The sequence below is a fragment of the Peromyscus leucopus genome, chromosome 22 (genome assembly GCF_004664715.2).
Source record: "Peromyscus leucopus breed LL Stock chromosome 22, UCI_PerLeu_2.1, whole genome shotgun sequence".
NCBI classification, from domain to species: Eukaryota; Metazoa; Chordata; class Mammalia; order Rodentia; family Cricetidae; genus Peromyscus; species Peromyscus leucopus.
In genome coordinates this window covers 34,754,557-34,773,077 of record NC_051081.1, presented here as the reverse complement: position 1 = coordinate 34,773,077, position 18,521 = coordinate 34,754,557, and the positions used below count along the sequence as shown (strand labels likewise).

The following is an 18,521-nucleotide window of genomic DNA, read 5'->3' as shown; positions in this document are numbered from 1 at the left end:
TATCCCAAACAATGACAATTATCCATAACCCATTGAATGACCAAAAACTACCTGCCCCACCTCTTAGGAATGTGGGCCTCGTAGTCTTAAAATTACTTCCTGTTGTCTGGTGATGAAGGCATCTTTTTTTTTTTTTTTTTTTTTTTTTTTTTTTTTTTTTTTTTTGGTTTTTCGAGACAGGGTTTCTCTGTGTAGCTTTGCGCCTTTCCTGGAACTCACTTGGTAGCCCAAGCTGGCCTCGAACTCACAAAGATCCACCTGCCTCTGCCTCCCGAGTGCTGGGATTAAAGGCGTGCGCCACCACCGCCCGGCGATGAAGGCATCTTTAAGGGATCCTGAAAAGAAAAAAAATTGGGTTAATTGTCAAGTTCTGGGAGAGGCAGCTGTATCATTTGTTGTCCATTCTCTGCATAATGGGAAAATGCAGGGCTTATCTCAAGTCCTCGTTCAAGTAGTCTGTGAGGCTGGATCATCTCAGCTAGCCATCTCGAAATTGTCCTGAGCAGTTTGTAGTCCAAAGCTGATCTTGGGGTGGTGTTTGTCAGCTTAGTGGTGTTATCATCGTCCTGAATGGAATTGTCGTTGTGGGGCCCCATCATCTTTTTGGAGACTTCAAAGTCCCTGTTAGGTGTGATCATGATTCCCTGCAGAAATTGATAGAGATTCAAACCTGAAATCAGGTACAGGAAGCTAGATAAAGCCTTTTTTCTAGTATTAATTAGTATTCTATATGACCATTAATATCATGACAAAAGTTTAAATATATATATATAAAAATCTTATAAATTTTGATATAAAATTCATACTTTATGAAAAGTTTTAAAGAGTCAAAATAGAACCAAATAATTATGAGATTAGTGGCAATAGAATAGTTCCTTAATTTTGTTTTTTCTTCTGTCCCATATCAGGTGGCTCTCCTTATACGATACAGAGATTTTGGATTTTCCTTTTAACAAGCTTGCTTGGGTTTAGAGAAAGAGCGAGCCATGCTCCAAAAAATTAAGCCAGCTTAATTTTTTTTATTGAACTGGGACTACATAAAGACCATTTGCCCTATGTGTCTGTAGAGAACAGCGGAAACAAACATTTAGGAAGACTTAGGAAATTTTACTGTTTTAGATAGGTGATATACCTATAGGCCAATTTACTCTTTTTCTTGGGACATTTTTTTCTGGATGATTTGTCCTTACTTCTTCAAATATCTTATTTGTCCAGTGTTCCTCAGATTCCTTAGCCTTCATTTTACTGAAAGACAAAAACAAAAACCTTTCCTCAACCCTAACTTTTGGGAGGTTCCCTTTTGGCAAGTTATATCTGATTAAATGAAAAGCATTTAAGTTAGTATAAGTTAGTTTAAATTGATTGGTCATGCTGGTTGATGAATTATCACCTTTTGTTTTGTTTTTGTTTTGTTTGTTTGTTTGTTTCGAGACAGGGTTTCTCTGTGTAGTTTTGGTGCCTATCCTGGATCTCACTCTGTAGACCAGACTGGCCTCGAACTCACAGAGATCTGCCTGGCTCTGCCTCCCAAGTGCTGTCACCACCGCCTGGTGCTCACCTCTTCTAATTAAGAGGTCTCTCTTGTTCAAATTGAACCCTTATCAATTTTGATGATATCCATAGCTTTTCTTCTCCTGTAGAAAAAAAAGCAAAATGTCGTTTCCAATGTAATACACATCCTGGTTTCCTTTCTGAGGTCAGTGCATCTTTAAAGTATACAGGCTGATTTAATTCTGTAGTTTTTTCTATTAACCAATGTCTTTCCGCAGCTGTTGTTCTTTTTCTTTAGCATTGAGAAAATTCAAAGTTAATAGAGCATTATGTAATCTATTTCTGGGGGGTTTTGTTACCCCTTTCTGTTTATTTAGCATATTCTTTAGAGTTCGATTTGATCTTTCTATGACTGCTTGGCGTGTAGGATTATGTGGTATACCTGTAATATACCTTATATTGTAATAAGCAAAAAACTGTTTCATTTTACCAGAGACATATGCTGGAGCAATGTCAGTTTTAATTTGTACAGGTATACCCATGATGGCCATAACTTCTAGCAAATGTGTGATTACAGAATCAGCTTTTTCAGAACTCAAAACAGTTGCCCATTGAAATCCCGAATAAGTGTCAATGGTATGGTGTACATATTTCAGTTTTCCAAATTCTGCAAAGTAAAACACATCCACCTGCCAGATTTCATTCCTCTGAGTACCCTTTGGGTTACATCCTGTTGATAGTAGAGTTTGATTGTAAAAAGAACAAGTAGGGCATTTCCTTATAATTTCCTTGGCTTGTTTCCAGGTTATGGAAAAAATCTTTTTTTAAACCCTTACTATTGAATGATGTTTTTTATGAAATTCTGAGGCCTCCAGCACATTTCCTATCAATAATTTATCAATCTCATCATTACTTTGTGCTAGAGAGGCTGGCAGACTCGTATGGAATCAGTTGTGAGTTATATATAAGGGATGCCTCCTATTCCTGATTATATCTTGTAACTGAAAAAATAACGAAGTTAATTTTGACTCATCAGGGATAAATTCTGCAGTCTCGATGTGTAAGACCACTCAGCATTCTGAAAGTCAATAGCTATGTTGAGAGGTTCCATAAAATCCATTAATACCATCAGAATAGCATATAATTCCAATTTTTGAACCAAATTATAAGGACTTTGAACCACTTTACTTGTGTTTGTATAAAATGTAGGGGCTCCAGATATTGGTGTTTCCAGTACAATGTGAGGCAAGAGCCAGTTAGCTCTCTTTATAAGTTTAATTCTATCACTTTTGGAATATTTGTTATTAATCTCTCTCAAAAAATTACTGCAAGCTCTTTGCCAAGGTTCACTTTCTGCTCATCATTTGTCAGTGTCATCCTTAGTTAAAGGTGCTACGATTTCTGCAGGGTCTATTCCTGCTAATTGACGAAGTCTCAATTTTCCTTTTAAAATCACGTCAGAGATCTTTTCCACATAAGTTTTTAATTTTTTACTCTCTTTATTTGGTAGAAATATCCATTCCAATATAATATCTTCCCTCTACATTAGAATTCCTGCAGGAGAATGCTTGAGGGTACAATAACCAAAATGCAATCCAGCTTTGGATCAATACGATCCACGTGCCCTTCATGTACTTTCTTTTCCACCAAGGCCAATTCTCTCAGCTTCAGCTGATAATTCTCTTGGACTATTTAAGTCCTTGTCACCTTCTAAGGTTTTGAACAAATTGCTCAGTTCATCATTTTTTACCCCAGTAGCAGTCCATAGACTCAAAACGTCTGTGAATAATCTTTGAAAGCCATTAAGAGTCTGTAATTGATCTCTCCTAATTTGCACCTTTTGGGGTCTAATTTTTTGTAGACCTATTTTATATCCTAAATAATTAATAGAATCTCCTCTTGGTATCTTTTCAGGAGCAATTTGTAATTCCCAACAAGGCAAAATTTTTCTTTACTTTTTTTTTTTTTTTCTTTGAGACAGGGTTTCTCTGTGTAGCTTTGCGCCTTTCCTGGATCTCGCTCTGTAGACCAGGCTGGCCTTGAACTCACAAAGATCCACCTACCTCTGCCTCCTGAGTGCTGGGATTAAAGGCATGCGCCGCCACCACCTGGCTTCTTTACTTCTTCAAACATTCTTTTTAAAGTGTCTGCATTTGAATCAGCTAGTAAAATATCGTCCATGTAATGATACATTATAGATTTAGTAAAATTGTTTATGTATTACTTCAAACGGCTGTTGTACAAAATATTGGCACAGGGTTGGGCTATTTAACATTCCCTGTGGGAGAACCTTCCAATGATATCTCTTGACTGGCTGGGAATTATTATAAGTAGGTACTGAGAAGGCAAAGTTTTCTCTGTCTTTCTCTTGTAAGGGTATTGAGAAGAAACAGTCTTTTAAATCAATTACTATAAGAGGCCATCCTTTAGGTAACATAGAAGGCAAAGGAATTCCAGATTGTAGAGAAGCCATTGGCTGAATTATCTTGTTAATTGTGCTTAGATCTGTTACCATTCTCCACTTACCAGATTTCTTTTTATAACAAATATAGGAGAATTCCAAGGGCTGGTTGATTCTTCAATATGCTGAGCATTTAACTGCTCTTGTACCAGCTGTTCTAAGATCTGTAGTTTCTCTGTTGTTAAAAGACATTGCCGAACCCATACAGACTTGTCTGTTAGCCATTTTAAAGGTAGGGCTTTTAGTGTCTTTGAAAGATCAACAGCTGTTGTACCCTGTTCTTGTACAATCTGGATGGTTGGTGACTGTTATTTATAATACCTTCTAATATTTTTCTCAGAAATGTGTTAGTTTATGGTTTGTTTCTGAGACTGGAGGAATGTTAATCTGGGTATTCCATTGTTGTAATAAATCAGGATCCCATAGATTCATAGCTATATTAGCCACATATGGCTTTAATTTTCCTCTCTGTCCTTCTGGCCGTATACATTCGACCCATCTTGCACTCTGTTTCACTTGAGATAATGTTCCAATCCCTAACAGCTGAACATGTACCTCCTGAAGAGGTCAGTTTGGATGCCAAGATTCTGGTGCAATTTTGTAACATCCGCACCTGTGTCTAAAAAAACTTCAATGAGAACATCATTTATTCGTATTTTTAATTTTGGACTTTGTTCATTTATAGAAGTTTGCCAAAAAAATTTGCTTTATGGCTGGGAGGAAGGGACTGAACCTGCCTTGACTGAGTCTACCAGGTTGATCGCAGTCCTCGGGGGAGGATTTGCCCTGGAGGAGGTGGGAATGGGGGGTGAGCTGGGGGTAAGGGGAGGAGGTGGGAGGGGGGAGAATAGGGGAACCCGTGGCTGATATATAGAACTGAATGGAATTGTAAAATAAATAAATAAAAATAAATAAATTTAAAAAATTATAAAAGCAAAAAAAAATTTTGCTTTATGGTTTCTCCTGAACTTTTGTTCTGTCTTCTATATCTGTTCTATCACCCCGAGGAGTATGGTTTTTTACAATAGGTGTTTGGTTATTTAATTGCTCTGAGAAAGGGTTTCTTCTACAACGGTAGGAAAGGACTGAACTGGATTTGCCATGGGGTCCTGCGAGAGGACCCTCATGGAGTTTCCTGATGGCAAAGGAAAAGTATTACCTTGACTGTCCCTTGTTGATCGACATTTGTTAGTCCAGTGTTAACCCTTACCATACTTTCTACATAATCCAGAAGGGAGGGACATTCTGTTGCCATTGTTCCTTGAAAAAACATTGTTTCTAGGAATGCCCTGTTTATAGTCCCTTTTAGGTGACATTGTTTACCACAATTAAAGCATCGGGCATTATTATTTTTCTTCAAACCTCTGGAAGTCACCTCTCCTATCCAAGTATCATTATGGTTATTCCTCACAGAGCAGATCTACTGAAGACAGATTTTAGTTTTTCTTCATCTGAAGAAATATCACTGTAGGAACTTCTCACTGAAGCTAGAATTCTGAGTTGACAAATCTCCTTCAGGATTTTAAAAGCAGCATTGCATGGCCCTGATTTCCTTGGTTTCTCTTGAGCATCCATGATCCTGTGAGTCACCTCCCTGTATGGTAAAACATTATTTTTCTGGAGGTATGCTCAGCTTCCTTCCTTCCTTCCTTCCTTCCTTCCTTCCTTCCTTCCTTCCTTCCTTCCTTCTTTCTTTCTTTCTTTCTTTCTTTCTTTCTTTCTTTCTTTCAAGACTTTGTCTTTAATAGTTTCATTAAGATGTACATAGCTATGTCTTTCTTTGAGTGATCTGTTAAGCTTCTTAAGTCTTTCAATTTATGTTTGTCACCAACTTTAGGGGGCTTTTAACTAATTTTTATTTTTTTCCAAATGTGTTTTTCTTTGTGTGCATATGTGCGTGTGTGCAGTGTCTTTGTGCTTGCAGGAGTGTGTGTGTAAGCCAGAGGCTGATGTTGATTGTCTTCCTCAATTACTCTCCACCTTATTTTTTTTTTAATGTTGCATGCCAGTGGTGGCACACACCTTTAATCCCAGCACTCTCTGAGTTTGAGGCCAGCCTGGTCTACAGAAGGAGTTCTGGGACAGTGAGGACTACACAGAGAAACCCTGTCTTGAGTGGGGCAGGGGAGACACAGGGGGAGGAGGACATCTGCAGAGAAGACTGAGCTGTTAAAAGCACTTGTTGCTCTTAGCACAGGACCTGGGTTCAATTCCCAGCGTGCCATGGTGGCTCACAGCCATCTATAACTCCAGTTGCAGGGGATCTGAAGCCCTCTGCTGACTCATATAGGTGCCATGAATACATCACTGCACGTAAATACATGCAGGCAAAACAGTCAGACACATAAAATAAAAACCTAGAAAATTTGTTGACTATTTATTTATTTATTTATTTATTTATTTATTTATTTATTTATTTATTTTAGCACTTGTGCAGATGTTGGAGCACAACTTGCAGGAGTGGGTTCCTTTTACTGCTCAAGTCTTGGGGATCAGACACAGGCAGTCGGGCTTGGAGGCAAGCCCCTCTTCCTTCTGAGTGCTCTCACTGACCTTCCCAGGCTGGCTGCCCCGCAGGCTTCTGTGTCTGCCTCTCAGTACTAGGATTACAGATGTTCTTACTTGGGTGTGGGCACTGTATTGACTGAGTCGTCCCCATCCCCCAGTGCATTTATCTAGCTGGGTTTCTCTCTCTTCTCCCTTTGGCATTTCAGTTATTTCAAACACTGCATTTTTGAGTTTTAAATTTCATGTAGTTCTTTTTCATGTTTCCTGAATACCCCTAAGTCCTACCCTTCATTTGATATGTTTTCCTTCTTAGGCAGTCTGCATAATTGCTTAACATAGTGTTTACCATTCCCAGTATCTGAAGCATATTTGGTTCAGCACCTGCTAATGATGTTGCTTTAAAAAATTCTCACGTTTCCATGGTTCTCTGTGTGTTACATAAAGTTGTATATCATGTTTGTAGGGTTTGGGTCCCTCCTAGGGAATGTTGCTAGTTTTTTTTGTTTTTTGTTTTGTTTTGTTAGCTGTTCATTTAGTTTGAGGCCGTATGTGTTGACACACCTTCTGAGGGCACTGGTGGAAACCTCAGCTGTGTTCTTCATCTCTTTGCTGTTATGGTTTGTCTGGCTTGTCCCATTGGCAGATAGGCCACATAGTTGCTCTAAGACTTCGCTGTTTCAAGTCTTTTCCATGCTCCAGGCTGTTCTTTATTGATTGGTTCACTCAGTTCAAGTCTTATGTCAGATTTCAGTCTTTGCCAGGCTGATCTGAGTATGTCCCTGTCTTCCACATACATAGCTCAGGCTACGCTGTGACTTGTGTGATTGTATGCACAGAATTACACAGTCCCCTTCTTTGCTTTCTCCTCTCCACACTTCCCCACACTGTGGGCCAGCCTCCTGTGGTCTCAAGATGAATGTGCATTGTAGTGTGATGTGGAGGAAGCCACCCTTGTGGCGGAGCCATGGAACATCCTCAGGAAAGTGACGGCACATGAGTCACTTCCCTGCCTTTACTCCCCTGGGCAGCCCACCTCCTTTTGTTTAAGGCACACTTTGGAGTTTATCGTTGTAATCAGCTGATTCTGCCACACCTTCCAGGACTGCTCCATATCAAATTTACAATAATTTATAATTGTGGACCTTGTACAGTCAGCTGATAATTGTTCCCCGACTCCTAGAATACTGACACCTTCTATGTTTTACTCTGTCCCCCTTCACTGTTGTAGAATATTATTTTAAGGTGTGTTACATTTGTTTTTGCTGTGGAACATTTGTTTTAACGATGCAGAGGTGTGTTGCATTCTTTTATGTTGCATTTGCTTAACTCTGTGAAGCTGTGTTACTTTGCCTGTCTGAAACACCTGATTGGTCTAAATAAAGAGCTGAACAGCCAATAGTGAGGCAGGAGAAAGGATGGATGGGGCCGGCAGGCAGAGAGAATAAATAGGGGGAGAAATCTGGGGAGAAAAAGATCATTGAGCAACAAAAGAAGGGGCCAGCCACCCAGCTACACAGCCAGACACGGAATAAGAAGGAATGAAAAGATGTACAGAAATAAAGAAAGGTAAAAGCCCAGAGACAAAAGATAGATAGGATAATTTAAGAAAAACTGGCTAGAAACAAGCCAAGCTAAGACTGAGCATTTGTAAGTAATAATAAGACTCCATGTGATTTATTTGGGAACTGGGTTGTGGGCCCCCAAAGAGTAAAATTTGAGTAAAAAACAACCAACTATACTTCATCTCAGAAGAAACCATATAAGCAAATGTGTTTGTCCTTATTTATGAATCTCTTAAAATCAGATCTGCTTTATATACATATTTGTTTTTAACTTTACTGAGATACCATTGTAAGAGAGATTCTGTTCTGTTTCCTTTTGTACTTAGCTGTATCCCCCTTAATCCAGTTAGGTCTCTATATGCTGAACTGCTTTATTTTTGTTTTTGGTTGTTTGAGACAGGGTTTCCCTGCGTAGCTCTGGCTGTCCTGGAACTCGCTCTATAGACCAGGCTGACCTTAAACTCACAGCGATCCTCCTGCCTCTGCCTCCATGTGGGGATTAAAGGTGTGCGCCGCCACTGCCAGGCTGCCGGACTGCTCTGATGCAGTTAACAACTGTGTAGTGTTCCAGAGTTGTTAGCTGTCACATTTAAAACCCTTTCTTCTCCCCCCCTCCTCCTCTCCCTCCCCCCTCCTCCTCTCCCTCCCCCCCTCCCCCTCTCTCCCGCCCTCTCCTCTCTCTCTCCTCTCTGACAGAGTCTGGTTATGCAGTCCAGGCTGAACTCCTGCCTTAGCCTCCCGAGGGCTGGGATTGTAAGCCTGTGCCACAGGCGAATTTACCACTTGCGTTGAAGCAAGCTGGCTCTTCTTTGATTATTCTTTACCCTTGGCCCATCTTTTGGGCAATAGCCAGAGTGATCTTTCTCCCTCTCGGGGTCTGAAGTGGGCCTCATAGCTGTGAACTGGCACAGGGAGGTCCTAGAGGTCTTTGGGCACACCCTGAAAACTGTGTGCTACTGTGTAGTGAGTGACCTAGGGAATGTGTGACACATTGAGTTTCTCCGCAATTTTTCTCTCTTTCTTTCTCCTTGAGAGAGGGTTTCTCTGTGTAACTCTGGCTGTCCTGGAACTCACTCTGTAGACCAGGCTGGCCTTGAACTCACAGAGATCCACCTGGCTCTACCTCCAGAGTGCTGAGAATGTTGAGATTTCAGGCGTGTGCCACCACTGCCCAGCCCTAAATTGTTTTTCTTAATCATTAACCTAAGCCATAGTCTATGTGGCTATTTAAACTAACATTATTATTATCAATTAGACAGTACATCTTAGGAAGAAATCATCTTCTTAATAGTCCAGAGGTAAAAATGTCCAGTAGGACAGGTTGTTTCCATGGTATAAACACACTACATTACAGGCAGTGGGGATCTCCCCACACCCATTCACACCGTGCTAGACACCAGAGAAAGATGGCAGCCACAAACATGTGAAGGCACAGCAGAAGCAAGAGACATTCTGGAGTCTGTGGTCTCATGGCCTTGCCTATCTGAGACTCATCCATCAGGGACTTCCCTCCTGGTGGGCTGACACCCTGAAGTCAACTGCCACCTGCTGCTCCTCTGAAATGGCCATCGGCAACTGTATAGCTCTGTCCCGGAACTTGCTCTGTAGACCAGGCTGGCCTCGAACTCACAGAGATCAGCCTGCCTCTGCCTCCCGAGTGCTGGGATTAAAGGCGTGCGCCACCACTGCCCAGCATCAGTAATTTTTCTTAATGACCAGTTTGATTGAGAAATCTGAACCAGGCTTCTCTGGGTAGCTTCCCTAAGACAAGACAGCATTGTTTCTAAGCTGTGAAAGCTAAGGGTTGTGTTGCATAAGTAGGCCAGGGCCCCGTATCAGCTCTGGGAAGGGAGGCTGAGGGGGAGGGTGGTTCACACCAGAAACCACAGACTGTTCTTTTCCTCTGTGCTCAGAAGCCTTTTGGTTATGGTTCTTCTTTCAGATAGGGGAGATGGGATACATGTGGCTATGTATCCAGGGAGCGTGTGAGCCGTCACGGTGCACTCTATCACTTCGCCTGCTTTCTTTTCGCAGAGCATTCTGGGAAGGCATGCCTTCCTGGGCTGCAGAGGGATCATTTGTGTTGTCTGCTTACTGTGACTGCACTGAGTGTAAGAAGAATTGTGTATGCTGTGTTAAATTGACTTGGAATTGTTAGGTATTATAACCAGTGTTATGTTTTGGTGTGTGTGTGTTTTCTTCCCCCCCCCCTTTTTTTTTTTTTTTTTTTTTTTTTGGTTTTTCGAGACAGGGTTTCTCTGTGTAGCTTTGGAGCCTGTCCTGGAGCTCACTCTGTAGACCAGGCTGGCCTCGAACTCACAGAGATCCGCCTGCCTCTGCCTCCCCAGTGCTGGGATTAAAGGTGTGCACCACCACCGCCCAGCTTTTTTTTTTTAAATAAACAAAACAAAAACCAGTCTTAATAGTTTTGCACAAGTTATTAACTTGGTTGTAATTTTGCAATATAAGGAGAATGATAGGCGGTTCCTCCAGCCTCCTCTGTGGTACATACTTCTGTGTTGTGTCAGCAGCAGGACCCAGTGCTCCATCAAGGATAATAGCTTCCAGTACACAATCCCCCATGACGACTCCTTAAGTGGCTCATCGTCCGCCTCCTCATGTGAACCCGTGAGTGATTTCCCAGCGTCCTTCCGAAAGTCCACCTACTGGATGAAGATGAGACGGGCCAAGCTGGCCGCCCCCCCACAAGTGGAAGGTATCCGTTTCAGACTCGCAGTTCTAAGACAGGCTGCTCGCCATTAGTGATTAGACACGATTTTGTTTGAGACAGGCTTTGACCGTGGGGCTCAGGCTGGCTTCAGGTTCAGTGTTGAGCTCAAGCTAGCGTCAAACTTAGGATACGCCTGCATCAGCTTCCAGAGTGTTGGGCTTACACTGCAACCAGCTTGATTGGACAGATGTTAAGGAGTTAGTCTGTCGTGTACTGTTAACTTCATGACCATCCTTTGTCGATGGAGTGAGTTTCTGCCAGTCCCACTTACCGGCAGCCTTCTTATTCATGGGATTTGACCTTCTTTTTCTTATTCTTCTGTTGCCCTCTGCTTTTGGGAATGTGGGGGCTGGGCAGTAGATTAGCATGGTAGTGTATGCTGGAGGGTCACAGTCAGTGATTCATAGCGTCTTTATTGAGCTCTGCTTCCGTAGTTCTAAGTCGCAGTCAAGAGCAACGTAATAGGCCCTTAAGCCAAGGAAGAGCGGATGGTTTCTGAGGAAAGACAGTCTAAAAGGAAGAGGGAGCCTCTGTTACACCAAGTTTCCTCGGGCTTTTCTGGGAGGGTGTTTCCTGGTGACCCGTGCCTTTGGTGGTATTGTGGTAAGTTTTTGGAGGCTGGCCCGGGAGTTCACTGACAGACATTTGTTGTGTGGTGTGTCAGGCGCAGGTGCACAGGAAAAGGAGAAGGCCAAAGGAAAAAGGAAAATCAAGCAGGAAGAAGATGAAGACTACCGTGAGCTTCCTCAGAAGAAGCACAAGCTCTATGGTAGGGCCCCTGCACTGTCTGTCCTTCTGTGAGAGACTGAGCGTCGTCCTTTAAGGCCTGAGGGAGAAAGCCTTTGGTTTGGAGGCTTGGTTGGCCTTGGAGCCCCTAGAATTTGGGTGAGGGAATGGCCTTCACCCGCCTTCCTGTACCATTCCACTCAGTTTTGTGTGTGTGTGGGGGGGCGTCTGCTGAAGAGAAGGGGAAGCAGTTTGTACAGTCGACATGTCAGACTTCAGATTTCTGAATTTCTGTCTCGTGTCAGGGAGGAAGCAGCGGCCGAAAGCTCAGCCTCACCCAAAACCCCAGGCTCGCCGGGTCCGGAAGGAACCACCAGTTTATGCGGCAGGTATGCTTTCTCTTTGAATGTGTGTTGTTTCTGTGAGGAAGGATGTGCCGGATAAGGCTCTCACTTCTCCCTCCGTCCTTCTCCTTCTGTCTGTGTGAGGATTTGAACCCAGCACTTCGTTTGTGCCTGGCATGCACTCTGCCAAGCCTCGATGCAGTTCTTGGAAGCAGCAGCTGCTGGTTTGGGGTCATAGAGACTTTTAAGTTTTGGCACATTATGCCTCCTGCCCTTTCTCAGTCTGTTTTCCTTGTACAGCCTTGGGTTTCCTTGTATGTAAGCAGACAAGAAGTATGAGACTTATACAATTTAAATGACATAAAACACCTTTAGTGTGGTCTCAGGCACGTAGGGGAACAATCTCAAACAATGGTTTTACATGTCTCAGTATCTTTTTCTTAAATCACGGTCTGAAAAGTGGTACCCAGTTGTGTATGTCAGCGTGCTTTGGAGTGAGCCTCAGATGGGTTTTTATCATGGGGAACTAGGTAGAAGTTTCTGGAACTCTGCAGTGAATGGAAACAAGTTATGTGTGGAAGTTAAATACTCAGGAGTCTATCATTGTTGCCTACCAAGGCAAACCATTTTTCTTTTTCAAAAAGAAACCATAATACTTTTCCTCAATTGTAGACTTAAGCTTGTTGTTTCCGGAGAATGCTACAGATTACAGCGTCCAATTCTTTCCTTGGCAGGAAGTATGGAGGAAAAATGGTACCTAGAAATCATGGATAAAGGCAGTGTGTCCTGTCCTACCTGCCAGGCAGTGGGGAGGAAGACTATAGAGGGTCTGAAGAAGCACATGGAAAACTGCAAACAGGTTCGCCATTTTGTGCATTTCCTGACTGTGGGGATGGTTTGGTGGTTGTTGTTGTTGTTGTTTGTTTGTTTACCTAAACTGTAGACTTCTGGTAGTGTGTGTCCAGTCTGTTGTAGTTACTAAGGGGCAGCAGTGTGCAATAGAGAAAGCACGGATTCTGCACGTCTGTTTACTTGTTCTACTTGTTGCTGTCTTAACGTGTGGACCTTGGTTTCCTCTCGTAGAACGCAGAAGGGATGACAACAGCCTTGAGGGGTGTGTTGTTTTATGTCGCTGTGACCAGATTCCTGACCAACAGTTAGAGGGGAGCGTTTGCTTTGACTCATGGTGTGAGAGAGGGCATAAGCCCGATGGTGGCCAGGAAGGTGGGACGGCTGGAGTGACTCATCTGTAGGTGCCAGGAACTTGTACCAGAGCTTTTCCCGTGGCAGTTGAGTCAAGACAAAAAAAAAAAAAAAAACAAGGAGGAAGCAGGCGACTCCTAAGCCACCCTCCTCCAGCCAGACCCCACCTCCTGAAGGTTCCACACCGCCCCCCTTCCCCAGAGCAATGGCACCAGCTGGGGACCATGTGTTCCACACATGAGCCTGTGGGCAACATCAGATTCAGGCCATAACGTGCGATGAGGAAGAAGTGACCCAGGCTGGCCTGGCCCAGCTGGTGGCATTTAGTGACCTTCTGTGTCCCCCTGAGCATCTGGCACTGAACACTGACGGACTTCTCTCCTTTCAGGAAATGTTTACCTGCCATCATTGTGGGAAACAGCTTCATTCACTGGCAGGGATGAAGTATCATGTGATGGCCAATCATAATAGCTTGGTAAGAGTTTCCTGTGTTCTTTGTGAGACTATGTGATGGTCATATACACACATATGCATGCATACATACAGGTATATGTGTGTATATATATGTGCATACACTTGCATGCATACATACCTATACACATGCATACATACATATACATACACATAAATAGTTATGTTTTTAAGATTTTTAAGTTTGATTTTTTGAAATACAAAGTATGAGGGAAAGAGGGATCTTTATCCACCGTTGGTAGGAATATTGATGTACCATCATGTGAGTGAATATGGAGGCTCCCTCAAACAGCCAAGAATAGAACCACTTATAGTCGTAAGTACTTATGGTCACTTACATCATACCTGTGCATAGACCTAAAAGACTGTAAGACACCATACCACAGATACTTCACACCCATGTTTATTGCTGTATAATTCATGAACACCAAGAAATTGATGTGAAAACACCTCCTTCCCTCCCTCCTTCCCTCCCTCCTTCCCTCCCTCCCTCCCTCCCTCTCCTCTTCCTCCCTCAGGTAGCACCCTATAGTCAGTCTTGCTTGGAACTCACAAACCCAGGCTGGCCACCAATTTGCAGCAGTCCTGCTTCAGTTTCCTTATAGGCATGGTCCTGGTTTAGTTGGTGTTTGTTTTGTTTTGAGACAGGATCTAATGTGCCCCCGGCTGGCCTCTAATGGGATAAATCAACAGAGTCTATTTGATGGTCAAAGGAATTTATTTGGGAGTATTATCTCACAACCAGAATAAAGGAGTTGGTTGCAGAATCCTGGAGGGGTGGGGCACGGTCCAATGCAGTTCTCAGGAGAGCTCTGCCTTGATCTGCACCAGCATCCAAGACCACAAGGTAGTGAAGAGAAGAGAGCACACATACGTATGTGCATCCCAGGTCTTAGGGGTCCCTGGTGGCCATGCCCAAGGGGTAGGTCCCTAGCAGCTACCTGATGTCTCTCTAGGGGTGGTGCCAGGGCATGGCACAAACAACCACCCACTATATCTCCCCCTTTTGTATAAGGAAGAAGGGTCTAACCTAACACAAAACTATATACAATAGAAACAATTACCAAGGAGAAAGAAAGGGTATAACAAACAAATGGAACAACCACCAACAAGAGCAACATCAAACAAGAGACACATACTAAAACCTAGAGAAGTCTAGAACATAGGTATATGGCACATTACAGAGACCATTCCAAAAGGTGTCGTATCCTGAAGAACCTGAATCCAATACTTAATATGTTCTAGATAAGATACAAGAAGATTGTAACTGTAACTGTTAGTCTTCAATCTCATCAAAGACCTGAGAAGGAATATAATAATACCCGAGAAAACGGGAGATGGATGCAAGCAACTTTTGGAAATCTTTCGAGACTAGACAGAGACAGCTGACAGCCTGGACAGTCACCTAAAGTTTCTTAGCACCATTAGGGCATCCAAATTGGCTACAGGCCCTAGAATATCTGACAGACCATTTTCAGAAGCAAGAATTTTGAAAGACCATCTTACCCTTGCTTGGCAAACTTCAGTAGTCGTCTTTCCTTGTGTCCCACTCATTCAGAAGGGACAGCATTCATACTATCAGCAGTCGAGGCAAGGGCAGTTCTTTGCCCAGGCCATGTTGTGCCAAGAAGACAAACTTCCAAACGGGAATGTCTAGAAGCCCAACATTCTCTCGGGATCAGATCAGTTCTGCCAGGAGCAATTGTGTCTTACGTCAACAGAATTCTAAGTTATATTTAAATAAGCCATATTCTCTAGGTCTATAAAGTGTTTGAAGATTACCTGTCTATCTGACCTATGCATCTGTAAATCTGGACAACCTAACTAGCAACTATAAAGATGACAAGCGTGGGTGACTATCAATCTGTAAGTCTTATCTACCTGAATAACTTAATGACTAAGGCTTCATATAAACAAGGTAAACAGTCTGTAAACAAATATACAATAAAAGGACAATGACCTAAAAATTGTGACAATACACAAAATATCTTTTTTTTTTTTTGGTTTTTCGAGACAGGGTTTCTCTGTGTAGTTTTAGTGCCTGTCCTGGAGCTCACTCTGTAGACCAGGCTGGCCTCGAACTCACAAAGATCCGCCTGCCTCTGCCTCCCGAGTACTGGGATTAAAGGCGTGTGCCGCCGCCCAGCTGGCATGAATGTGGGTATCATGGCGTCAGTCTGGACTGGGTAGAGTCATCGTTGTGGACTCCCATTTTCCTTCTGCAGACTTCAGAGATTACTATTGGAAAAACTTATTTTTTACTGTGGAAAACTTGAACATTTTTGATACCAAGATGGAAAGTTTTGGATTTATTCTGGATAGAGAAAGATATCTTTTTTTTTTTTTTTTTTTTTGGTTTTTCGAGACAGGGTTTCTCTGTGTAGCTTTGCGCCTTTCCTGGAACTCACTTGGTAGCCCAGGCTGGCCTCGAACTCACAGAGATCCGCCTGGCTCTGCCTCCCGAGTGCTGGGATTAAAGGCGTGCGCCACCACCGCCCGGCTGAGAAAGATGTCTTTGAAAGCAAGGACAAGCATGGAAAGAAATGGAATCTAGACAACAATGGTCCCTAAATTATTGATTTTCTTCTGTTCCACACAAGGCAACTCTTTCAATATGAGACAGAATCTCCTGATTTTTCTTTTAGCAATATGTTTGGGTTTAGAGAAGGAGAGAGTCACATTCTAACTCCAAAACCAGCTTGATTTATAATTGAATTGGGATCACAACTTTTCTAGAGTTAAAGAGATATAGATGTTAGGCAATGAGATACTACCCTGGGTAGATTGGTACCAATAGATTTTTTTCTTCTGCTGTAGACACCTGGGTATCCAAGGCCTTATGACTTTTGGAAGATGGTTATTCCTATTATCTTGTAAAGACAGAAAACAGAACCCTGCCCCAACCTTTGTTTGTTGAGTTTTTTTAATAACTTGTAGAGATGTCACATCAGTGGATAAGCTTTTACTTCTTCTTATCAAGGGGTTTCTCCTGTTCAAATTGATTTTTTTATTAATTTTGTTGGTATCTATAGCTTTTCTTCTCCTGCAGAAACAAAAGCAAAATCTCTTTCCCAACATAGGACGTATTTTGGTTTCCATTCCAAGATCATCACATCTTTGCAGTAAAGCAGTTGGTTTAGCCCAGGAATTTTTTCTGCTGGCCAATGTCTCTCCACAGATGTTGTCTCTTTCTCATCAGCACTGAGAAAATTCAGGGTTAATAGAGCACTATGCAGTCTATTTCTAGGGGTCATTGTTACCTTTTTCTGTTTATTTAGGATCTCCTTTTAAAGTTTGATTAAATCTTTCTATGACTGCTTGGCCTGTAGGATTGTGTGGTATATCTGTAGTATGCTTTATATTGTAATTGTAATACAAAAAAGAAAAAAAACACTGTCTCATTTTATTTGAGACATATGCTGGTGCATTGTCAGTCTTAATTTGTACAGGTATTCCCATGATGGCCATAACTTCTAATAGGTGTGTAATCACAGAATCAGCCTTTTCAGAACTCATAGGAGTTGCCATTGAAATCCTGAATAAATGTCAATGGTATGGTGTACATATTTTATTTTAGTCTTCCAAATTCTGTGAAATGAAACACATCCAGCTACCAAATTGCATTTCTTCATATGCCTTTTGGATGGCTTCCTGCAGGTAATGGAGTTTGGTTATAGAAGGAACACGTCCGACTTTTTTTTTTTTTTCACAATTTCCTTGGCTTGTTGCCAAGTGATGGAGAAATTATTCTTCAAACCCTTGTTATTGTTGGGCAGTGGTGGCGCACGCCTTTAATCCCAGCACTAGGGAGGCAGAGGCAGGCGAATCTCTGTGAGTTCCAGGAAAGGCGCAAAGCTACACAGAGAAAGCCTGTCTCGAAAAATCAAAACAAAAACAAAAACAAAAACAAAAACAAAAACCCTTGTTATTTACAGGGTGTTTATTGTGTAATTCTGAGGTTTCTACCACATTACCTATTAGTAACTGATCAATCTCATCATTACCTGTGCTAGAGGACCTGGCAGACCCATATGGGATCTGATATATATCTCCCTATTTCTGATAATTTCCTATAATTGTATAAATAGAGAAGTTAATTCTGTATTATCAGGAATAAATTCAGCAGTTTCAATATGTAAAACAACTCTCTGCATATTGAGAGTCAGTGACAATATTGAGGGGTTTCGTGAAATCCATTAGTACTGTAAGAATGGCATACAGTTCTGCCTTTTGTACAGAATTATTTGGGCTTTGAACCACTAAAGTCTCCTGATTTGTATCCTGCTTTCCCTGATTTATTTGTATCAGTATAGAATGTGGGGACTCCAGAAATTGGCTTTTGCTGTACAACGTGAGGAAGGACCCATTCAGTTCTTTTTATGAATTCTATTCTTTTGCTTTTGGGATAACAGTTACTAATTTCTCCCAAAAAATTACTACAGTCTCTTTGCCAGTATTCATTATCTTTCCATAAAGAGGAAATCTCCTTATTAGTTAAAGGTACTACAATTTCTGCTGGATCCATTCCTGTCAGTTGACAAAGTCTTAATTTTCTTTTTAGAATCAAATCAGAGATCATTTCTACATAAATTTCTAATTTCTTACTTGGTTTACATGGTAGGAATATCCATTCCAATATAATATCTTCTCTCTGCATCGAAATCCCTGTGGGAGAGTGTCTGGAGGGGAGTATGATCAGAATGCAGTTAAGTTCTGGATTCACATGATCCACATGTGCCTCTCACATTTTCTTTTCTACTACAGCCAATTCCTTCTCAGCTTCAGCTGATAATTCTCCTGGACTATTTAAGTCCTTGTCCCCTTTTATGGTATTGGCCAAATTTACTAGTCCATCTTTTGATTCCAATGAATGTCTGTAAGTTTGAAATGCTTCCTAATAATTTTTGAGAATCATTAAGAATCTCCAATTGATATCTCCTGAGTTGTACCTTTTGGAGATCTATCTGATATCTAAGTAATTAATAGAATTTCCTCTTTGTATCCTTTCTGAAGCAATTTGTAGT

General features: G+C 41.8%; 1 protein-coding gene across 3 annotated transcripts in view; it reads left to right on the top strand.

Annotated features, from left to right (window-relative positions):
• Positions 1–18,521, top strand: part of LOC114696415 (zinc finger protein 512) — a 57,040-nt gene that overhangs the window by 20,507 nt on the left and 18,012 nt on the right. For 2 of the 3 annotated variants that reach the window (XM_028874088.2, XM_028874115.2), the window contains 5 exons: positions 10,554–10,738; positions 11,418–11,522; positions 11,785–11,868; positions 12,558–12,682; positions 13,415–13,501. In XM_028874088.2, coding sequence (XP_028729921.1) covers positions 10,554–10,738; positions 11,418–11,522; positions 11,785–11,868; positions 12,558–12,682; positions 13,415–13,501 — 586 coding nt within the window. Of the gene's footprint in view, positions 1–10,550; positions 10,739–11,417; positions 11,523–11,784; positions 11,869–12,557; positions 12,683–13,414; positions 13,502–18,521 lie in introns of all 3 variants that reach the window. The other variant, XM_028874080.2, reaches the window with a different exon arrangement.